Source organism: Festucalex cinctus, chromosome 7, assembly GCF_051991245.1.
Source record: "Festucalex cinctus isolate MCC-2025b chromosome 7, RoL_Fcin_1.0, whole genome shotgun sequence".
NCBI lineage: Eukaryota > Metazoa > Chordata > Actinopteri > Syngnathiformes > Syngnathidae > Festucalex > Festucalex cinctus.
In genome coordinates, this window is record NC_135417.1 from 20940523 (window position 1) to 20950934 (window position 10412).

At 40.1% G+C, this 10412-nt stretch overlaps 1 protein-coding gene across 1 annotated transcript; it reads left to right on the forward strand.

The window, feature by feature from the left end:
- The first annotated feature begins 3722 nt into the window (after positions 1-3722).
- prdm13 (PR domain containing 13) lies at positions 3723-10041 on the forward strand. Its single transcript, XM_077527090.1, has 4 exons — positions 3723-4204; positions 5413-5544; positions 5638-5758; positions 7685-10041. The coding sequence occupies exons 1-4, from the start codon at positions 4037-4039 to the stop codon at positions 9166-9168; spliced, it is 1905 nt and encodes a 634-aa protein (XP_077383216.1). The 5' UTR covers positions 3723-4036; the 3' UTR covers positions 9169-10041.
- Positions 10042-10412: the final 371 nt, after the last annotated feature.

Consider the following 10412-nt stretch of genomic DNA (forward strand, 5'->3'; position numbering starts at 1 on the left):
TTCTGAACTGTTTATTCCTTGGGGTCGCGGTAGATAAATAAATAAATAAATAAATAAATAAATAAATAAATAAATAAATAAATACATACATACATACATACATACATTTTCTGAACTGTTCATTCTTCGGGGTCGCGTTAGATAAATAAATAAATAAATAAATAAATAAATAAATCCATTTTCTGAACCGCTTTTTTTCTCAGGGTTGCGGTAGATAGATAGATAGATAGATAGATAGATAGATAGATAGATAGATAGATAGATAGATAGATAGATAGATAGATAGATAGATAGATAGATAGATAGATAGATAAATAAATAAATAAATAAATAAATAAATAAATAAATAAATAAATAAATAAAATGCCGGTTGACGTCACTTTTTCGAATCTCGGGCACTGCAGGAAAAAAAAAATCTGAAATTTGTTTAATAAAAGCCATAAAAGATCGGGTCCTTTAAAATCTATATAGGCCAGTGGGTTGCATGTTAGAATCATGCTCTTTGCCATGAGTTGTTTTGCTCAGACTTCTGCTTTGCAGAAGAAACACGCATTCAACTGGGTCACTAACCTTCATCCTGTGGCAAAAATGCACTTTTTTACCCTGAGAAGACTGAAGGAACGGCGTGTATTCATCAAGGAGGGCAAAAGTTGTGACTCTCTTAGAAACTGGTGATCTTCAGTCACTTTGTGCATATGCTTTGGTGGCTAAATCCCAATTAGAGTCGGCTGACACGCTGCTCTATTCATGCGCGGCCCTGCCTGCATACATTTGCCAAGGAATGAACGGCTTAAATGGATGTGCCGCTAAATGCGTCGGACACCAGAGAGAATCGGCCTGAGTGACACTTTCTTTCTGAGGCGCTCGAGTGAGAAAAGGTATGAATTTATAAGGTACACCGAAACACATCAATTCACAAGACTTCACGCGCCTTTGTCCGAGTCTCTTCATGCGAGACAAAGTGAGTTTGAACCCGGGAAATGCGACGGAAAAAGTCCCGGCGCCAAAACTTTCTCGAGACTTTGGATTGCCAAAACTTTTGAATCAAATCACACATGAACAGCTCTCTAATGCGATTTGGAATATTAGTCTGGGTTAAAATCCCAATCATGTCACCTGGTGGGTGTCCCATACAAGTTCAATTACTATTCACGGGGGTCTCTAATGTCCCACCCGCATTAAGCAGCTGGTCGGTCCTTGATGCAGCTTGCATCTTTCCCACTCTTAGCAAGAAAACACAACCGGTGTGAAGGGTGGGCGCATACAGGAAAAACACAAAGTACTTTTTGTAGTTGTTTTTGTTTTAATCTTTGCGTGCGGGGCAAATAAAAAAATAAAAATAAAATAAAAATAAGATGCCTTCACTGCATCTCGTGAGCTGTTACTGAAAGCAGTGTGACTGATGTATGGAGATGTCCCCTTCCATGAAGAGAAAATTAATTTCTTTCATTTTTTTTTTTTTTTTTTTAACAAAGCCACTTCTAACGTGGGAATCTTTCAGAAATAGGCCACACTGCAAGTGCATGCAGGACAATGATTGGGCTCTGTTGAATAGGGCCAAACAAAGTTTTATGGGTCGACATAAAAAATGTGTTTTCTTGTGAGCTCACAGGGGTCTTAAATAGTGGGCCATTGAAACCAGTCCAGGAGAGGTGGTGGTGAACCCTTGGCACCGCTCAAGTAGTCAGCGAGCATGAATGGAGATCCCTGGTGGGGCATTGCTCTCTGTATTTACGCCTTGCTTTGCAGACAGGTTGTTCCTTCTATATTCATGGCTCATCAATGGCCAACCAGTTAAATCAGAGACCCGCCGCTTATATAGTAAACATCCAAAAAAAAGGACTGGCAAGATCCAGGCTTAGGCGCCCATAAAACCTTCCACTCCGCTTCAAAGAAATAATCCACTTCTTCCCACGTCGTAATTAAATAGCTTTACAGACTCGCCGCTCTTGATTGACTCCACAATATTGTCATGGAATAAAGATCCGACCATGTAATTAATGTTTCTTTTTCTTGCGTAAAAAAGAAAGAAACAATACCGCTGGTCAAACCATCTAAATTCATTTAATTTTCCATCTCATTTGCTTCCAAGCCTGCTTTCACCCTTGACACAGTCAGCCTTTGACTTCTCTTGTTGGCTTCTGCACACCGCGAGTGACTTTTAGTCCCACAAGTCCTTCCTCGAACAATACAAGACGAGTTTAGTGTGGTGAGGTGAGGTGCATGCTTTACAACAGCACACGACGCGGATGGGAACCATTGAGGGGGGAAATAGCGATGCGTTAATAAATAACCGCAGGCGCGAACGTTTCGTCTATTGATGAAATTGTTCACGTGTCATGAGTGGAGGCGCACACATGGAAGGAGCAAGCTGTGGAGGCCATGAATGCACTTTCACCCACGCGCCGTATAGATTGTTTGTTCAATTCAATCGCCAAAGTGACAAAAATCCATTCAGTTAATTTGATTAAAACAATATTCATTCATATCAACATTTATATCGCTTAACGTTGTATTAAAACACATTATGACATTGCCTTGAGTCAGAATGACCACTTGTTATGTCAAAGTGGACAGGTCAAAGTTCAACTTGTTCACGACCTGAATGACTCGCCCACAGGTCCTTGTTCTTTTCGGGCTCATCACTGCATTTTCAAAGGACCTGCATGTGTTACTTAAAAAAACAAAAACAAAAAACTGCAGAAGCACATGTTGGCGCTTCGCTCGTTTCATGCAAAGCAACAATTGAAGTGTTAAAATTTCAGGGCTACATTTTTGGGAGTTGATTTTAACACATGCATAATTTTAATTTTTTTTTCCCAAATGTGTCCATAAAGATTATCAAATAACTCACTTTCAAAAGTGTTGTTTTGACCATGTAGACCAATATAATACTTTTTAAGTACATTTAATTCTGTAGATGTTGAATTAGCATGCACTGCCAGTTTTGTTGAGTAGGTTGAATAGCCCAAATATTATTTCTTTTTCTTTATCACCAACTCAAGAAACATGTGCTTTTCATTTGATTTTAATTTCATTGTCTTACTGTTAATTATCATTAAAAATATTTTTACTGGATTATTATTTCCCCAAAATGTATTCATTTTTTTCTTCTGTTAAAAATAACAATGTTTAGCCGTAAGTGACAGCGCTTATTACAAAAAAAAAAAAGTCACAAAATAGATTGTGAATGTGAATAGGGGGTGAAGTGCGAATGATGAAGATGCTGACGATTACTTTGACGTTTTTCTTTCACTTCTCCTCCTGCTGCTGGTTCTTCCTTTTCAGTACCTGTCCGATCTCAAGCCGGCACACGCCGAGAGTCAATAGAAGTTAACAAGTCCTCTAAACTTCCCTGATCCTTTTGTCTCGCTAAAGACACAAAGGAGGGGGAGAATACTCGGCTTTGAAGTATATAAAAAGCCGAAAGAATGCCGGCAGAGTAGATTTAAAGTAGCCATTGATTCCTAAAACCTGGCTTGAATGGGAAGAATGGAAAGGGATGAGGATTTATGGATAAATTATACAGTGGATTTGTCAGTTAAAATATCGGAACTGTCTGGAAGACAAAGCCGCATGCTGAGGATTAATGGTTGCTCTGGACCTTTGATTATGCACCCTCTTTTCTCTGCCCTTGACAAATTGGATTTTGGGGATGGGAAGGTCGCCTGGCCTTTTGTGTGTCTTGACCAGTTTGGAGCAATTCATTATGCGGCGGGGTGAGGGAAAGTCTCCATGTGACCAAGCCAGGCCGGTGCGTTGCACTGTCCTCACAGCTGCTGGATTTCTCTCACACTCACACGCGCGCGCGCGCGTAAACTCAGGACCACTCTCCTCCCATCTGAGCCACACTCGCATCCCGGGCTGGGGAGGGGGTGGTGGAGGGGGTTACCTTGCCTGCACCCATCACTAGAAAAGCGGGGTGCATAACTGCACCGCGTCACTTTGAGGGCGGATATTGGCCGGTCCTCCTCCTCTCCTTTTCCTCCTTGAACCCTCTTCCCCGCACTCTCTCACTCGGCTTCCATCAGCCTTCATGGTTCTGATCTCACCCCACGCCATGCAAGCCACCCGGGCGTCCACCACCGTTAGTGTGGTATCAGACTGTGGAATCCCGGCCGGGCTCCGGATAGGTCCGGTTCCTGGCGTCTTTAAATTGGGGAAGTACCTGTCAGACCGCAAAGAAGTTGGACCCAAGAAAAAGGTAACTTCAAAACTGTAGGAACTTTTTACTTTCATTATTATAATTATAATTATAAATATAATTATAATAATATTTATTATTATTATTATTATTATTATTATTATTATTATTATTATTATTATTATTATTATTATTATTATTATTATTATTATTATTATTATTATTATTATTAAACATTGCGGCTTTAACTGGCTCATGCAAGTTGGCATTATTGCATCACGGCATTCCAGAAGAATACAATAATTACAATTACATCTTTTATTTTATTTTTTAATATTCTATCATGCAGGCAACAAATATGTGATCTATTTTCTTGTTAAAATGAGAAGAACTGGATTTGGGGTTTTATAAGCAACACTGTCAAACTCAATCTCTCTTATTAATCGGTTTGGCCTGTCAGGCTGGAAATAATTGAGCCCAATAAGTGGCCAACTTGTCAGTCTGGGCGTCTACTTAACCGTTCTAATGGGCGAGCCGGCCTGCTGTGTGCGGCTTTCATGCCCTCAGCAGCCTCACATTTCCCTGCCTGGCGGGCCTGTTATTCCGATGAGTTGTTTAATTTTAATGGAATCTGGCCACAGAAAGATGTCACTGAGCCTTGGGGGTGATGAAAAAAATATAATTAATTATTATAACGTAAAAAAATGTATTCTTTTCAGAATTTCAGTCTTTTTTTTCTAAGCTAATTGTCCCAATCGTATTTATAGAGAAACAATAGTTTACAATTTGCACCGATAAATGCAGCCAGTTATTGTTGAGGCTGTCATTGGTGGTGATTGATGCATCTAAATGCATGGCCCCGGGCTAAAGGCGTTCATCAGGTGCAATCTCAGTGTCAAATGTCACGCTTGAATCTTTAATGTCCTTGAACAGTTTAAAAACGCTTTGACACTCCTCAAATTTGTTTCCCATATCAACTCAATTAGGCCTGTATGTCATTCACTTTAGTAAATTATCAGCAGAGCGGATAAAGACGCATTAAGCGGGTTTTGGTCATGCGTGAGCGCAGCACCTCTGGTGCCATATAACACATACTCATGATATTGAGAGGAATATACGAATATAAAATAAAAAAGAGACCGTAATAAATAGGCTTACTTATTATTATTATTATTATTATTATTATTATTATTATTATTATTATTATTATTATTATTATTATTATTATTATTATTATTATTATTATTAAATTGATATTATTTTGTCAGATTCGCTTGGTGCGGGAAGAGTTTGTGGATGAGTCCGGCTGCCCCGTGTCAGATTGGATCGGATACATCCGAGCCGCCAGAAACAGTCAGGAACAAAATCTTGAGGCCGTGTCTGACCTACCTGGCGGACAGGTAAATATCCACACCATGTGTTTTCTGATTATACGTTAATTTGGGCTTTTCCTTTAACTTTTCTACACTCCTATTTTTATTTTTTTTTAATAGATATTTTACCGGGTAATGAGAGAAATTCAAGCAGGAGAAGAGCTCAGTGTTTGGTACTCGAACTCTTTGGCCCAGTGGTACGACATGCCAACGACTGCCACCCCCACGCACGACGAGAAAGGTAACTCCTGAATTTCCTCCCAAGAATATGTAAAACAAAAACGACAACTTATAACTCAGGGAAGAAAACATGTTAAAACATCAAGCGAGTTAATCTCATCGATAGTGCCCATCACTGCACTGTTAAAGGCAGCCGATATCGGCCTTTGCCTCTTTAATCTCACGCGGATGGAAATCAATTAAATATCGTCATTTTCCTCAGGCATGAACATTGATTGAAATGTTTACCAATTGGTAAACAAAACAGAACTCTGTCGTATACTGCCAGTCTGTAAAATTAAATTCATTTAAAAAATAAAATAGAACTATGTATTTTAACGTTTTGAATTAATTCCGATTTAATGTCTATAATACAGTCCCCCTTATTTTGTGAAAGTGTTTGTTTTTTTAAAAAAAAATTACATAGCATGAGTGATTATTCTAAATCCTTGTAATCTCAACAAAACACCAGCTCAGTTAGAGTTAATCCGTTTAAAAATTAAGATTAAGCACACAAGTTTGCAAATAAAGTTGTCGTTTTTTTAAATACAAAATTCATTGTTACTTTAGCTCTTATAGGCGAGTGCTAAAACAAGTCCGATCAACATCTGAAATCAACAGATCACTGTTTGAAATTTTGGAATTTAAAAACAAAATAAAACAAAAAACATAATTACAAACAAAAACTGGCGAGTCTCCGAAGCCCCGAAAAAAAAAAGAGGTTTCTGATTCAGTCAGGGGTTAACGAATGTCACGGCGCCCTTAATATTCATTTATTCAAAAGCAAATAAATTCAAAAACAAGTGCTTCACGGTAAATTAGGTGGCTGCGTTAAGGTATTGTGACCTAATGAATGCTAACTTTTATGTGGGGTGTATATTGCCCTGATTCCGGGCTCAGCACACCGTGTATTCTCTCCTGGGCATACGCTGGCTCCCATTATTAGGCGTCAACAGATGGGCCGGCGTCATTGTTTCTGCAGACTTGCGATTTCAAGCCACAGCTGCTGTCACTTCCACGGGAAAAAGCCCAGAGAGGAAAAGTAGAACCTTCAATGCATCGCCAGATTGGGCTGGGCGTTTGCTCTTTTGATGGGGTCCGTTAACAATGGCCCGGGTGAGGATTACAAAATCATTACATCTATATCAACCTCTGAATACTCGCCTGGGAGTCGTTAAAAAGATGACTCGCCCTGGCTGTCACTTTTTGCGTCTCCCGGAAACGGATCTGACAATATGGCCTGATTTTTTTTTTTTTTTTTTTTTTTGTTGTTGAAAGAATTCTTTTAAAGGCAAACTGTACCCAAATAATGAACGACATATACTTGAGACTCAAATCTGCCACCAATAGTGGATATTAATTTGGGAGTAAACATTCAGAATTTGAGCGAATGCATTTGAATTTCAAATAGTGATTCATTAAAGACGATTGATACATCACCATTATTGTATAGTGCTTGAAATCTGTTTATTATAATTCGAACCTCTCGTGCAGCTAAATAAAGTAACCAAAATTTTCGAATCACTTTTGCAATGCAGCTCTGAATGCACAACAAATAATAAACATTTACAGTAAAATAATCTCTTTCATATTACTATTTTATTATTATTGCTAGCAATTTAGAAGTTGAGCGTGTGTATCGTACATTATCTCATACATATAGTTCTATTAATAATTGCTATTTAGCCTATACATTAATTTGGATGCAAAATACATAATGCGTATATATTCGGGACATGCAGGTTCTGACTTAAACATTTCGTATGGATCTTTATTTGTGCATTGTGCAAGTCGCATGTGAGTGTTTTAGTCAACGACACACTTTATTATTATTATTATTAGTATTATTATTATTATTATTATTATTATTATTATTATTATTATTATTATTATTATTATTTTACGATTTTCATCACCAGTTTCTATTTTTTTTTTTTTATGTGTGCAGGTGAAGAGCGTTACATCTGTTGGTACTGCTGGAGGATATTTAAATACCCCAATACCCTCAAAGCCCACGTCCACTTCCACTGCGCTCTGAGCAATGGGCGCGGGTTCGTGAACAGCGAGCAAGCCAGAGGCACGGAGACCTTCAGCAGGTCTCCAAAGTCTGGAGACATCCCCAACACGTCTTCCTCACCCAGGAGTTCTCATAACATCGCCTCCATCTCCGACTCAGGCAGGAGGTCACTGACCTCACCCTTTCTGGGCAAGGCCGGACTGGTGAAGAAAAGCAGCACCGAGGAGCAGGACAGAGCCCTGGACATGAGCGTCACGTCATCCCGGAACCAAGGACACATGCTCGGCTTCGGCGCAGCATCCTCGATGCTGAGTTCCATGGGCTTCCATCCGGGTGTCCGCTCCGCATTCAAGCCAACGGGCGTGGCGAAGGTCCCGGTCGGTGACGCGCACAGAGAGGACGTCAGCTCCAAAATGGGAGCTTTGGGATTCGGTAAAGTCATGGGGAACATGAAACCGATGCGAAACGTGGTGGGCGAGCCGCTAAACGGAAACGCAAACCCCGCGGCTAAGTGCGCCCCGGGGATAGTTGACTCTCCCGGCATGGTGCCTTGCGCCAACGCCATCAGAGGTTTCCCACTGCTCCCTCACATTGAGGAAACGTCGGCTTTCAAACACGTCGAGAGTCGAGTGCACGCCGGCCTGTCCCCGTCTCGGTATCCGCACATGCACCCGGGACTCCACTTTGAAAGGTTTTCTCTGCCCAACTTCGACGGCGTCAAGACTTACGGTGCCGACTGCAACATCCCCCTGATGCCCTTCACCGTTTACAACGGGGAGCTTCTGTACAGTTCGCCCTATTACCCCCTGAAGTTCCACTTCAGCAACCTCCTCAAGTACCCCGAGTCCATGCCCTACTTCGGAGCGCCCTCCCTAAGCCAAGACATGAACACGATCACCAACATCGACCGGGAGATAGCCATGCACACGCAACAGCTGTCCGAAATCGCCAATGAGAAGAACCGGACCAGACTGGACCCCTTGCCCGCGGGCAGCACCAGCAACGTCAGCACTGGCAAACCCAAAAAAGGACACTTGTGTTTGTACTGCGGTAAACTCTACTCCAGGAAATACGGCTTGAAAATCCACATGAGGACTCACACCGGCTACAAGCCGCTCAAGTGCAAAGTGTGCTTCAGGCCCTTCGGGGATCCCAGCAACCTCAACAAGCATATTCGGCTCCACGCGGAGGGCAACACTCCCTACAGGTGCGACTTCTGCGGCAAGGTGCTAGTCCGGAGGAGGGATTTGGAGAGGCACGTCAAGTCCAGACACCCCGGCCAGAGCGTCAAGAAGATGGACGACAAGGCGGGCCTGTTCGACGACGCCGAGTTGAAGAGCGACAATGACAGCGACGTGGACGTCTGCTTCACTGACGACCAAAGTGAGCCCGAATCCAGCAAGAATAACGACTGAGACATTACTACCAAAAAAGAAAGAAAGAAAGAAAAAAGAAAATAAAAGTAAAGAAAACAAATCTCGTCAATTAAATCTGGCTTTGAATCCTTCCCTCGACAATTTATTTATAACATTTTGGACCATTCCAGCCCAACAAATCCTTTAATGAAAATGTATTGACTTATTTTATGCTCTTTTTCCTAAGGGATTTTTTTTTAAAATTTCGTAATAATAATATATATCCCATAACTGTACAATAATCAAGATGATGTCATTGACGCGGATGATCGAATTGAAATGAAATGTGTTTCACGCACACTGTCGGTTTTCTAAATATAAAATGTTCTAAATTCAAATGCCACGATTTTACAACTTTGTATACTTTTTTTCCCCTTTCCTGCTTCATGAAAGGCCTGCTTTGATTCAATAATGTGAACACATGCATTCCTGACGCAAATCTGTGTGGGAAAAAAGCCAAAGTGTGTTTATTTTTGTTTTACAGATAAAATGGACATATAGGCCTGCTTTTGTCAACAGTCACATTTCCCTGACAACGATCTCAACTGCACTTTAAGGAAAACATTTACTTGCAACAACCGCTGCCAGATGACTATTTTGACAATTATTTCCCTTGCTTCATTTAAGACCCAACTCCTTGCGCCTCTCTAATAAATACTACACTATAAAATTTGCACTTTCTTGCCGAGGCACGCTGTTCTTAAAGAAGCAAACAGCTGTGTTTATTTATGGAATTATTTCTGAGAGAAAAAAATGTATTGCTCTATGTATAAAGATATGTATGATATTTCATATTACTGTGTTGTACAAGCGTGTTTCTACGTTATATTGTCAATATTTTGACAATATTTTACCCCGGTTCTATGTGGTTGTCTTTTTTTTTTTTTAATAAACCCGACAAAAATTTACGTGTTTTCAATTAATTCATATGAGCATGCAATTGTACGACCGTGCAGTGTTGCAAAAATTATTATCATTATCAACCGTATAATTCAGCTCTAAATGTGATTTGCTGTTTTGGACTTTTATTAAGGTAGGTTTTAACATTCCTATAATAATAATAATAATAATAATAATAATAATAATGATAATAATAATAATAATAATAATAATGATGATAAGAATAATAATAATATACTGCTGCTTTCACGTCACATATTTGCTGTTTATATGATTGGCCATGCATCCGCCTTCTTCGTTTGCACCCATATAACAAAGCCAGCCTCTTACAATGGTGCTGTGCG

Coding starts and splice junctions, on each gene's coding strand:
- prdm13 (XM_077527090.1), top strand. CDS start 4,037: ATGGTTCTGATCTCACCCCACGCCATGCAAGCCACCCGGGCGTCCACC. Junction 4,205..5,412: donor AAGTTGGACCCAAGAAAAAG/GTAACTTCAAAA, acceptor TTATTTTGTCAG/ATTCGCTTGGTGCGGGAAGA. Junction 5,545..5,637: donor CTGACCTACCTGGCGGACAG/GTAAATATCCAC, acceptor TTTTTTTAATAG/ATATTTTACCGGGTAATGAG.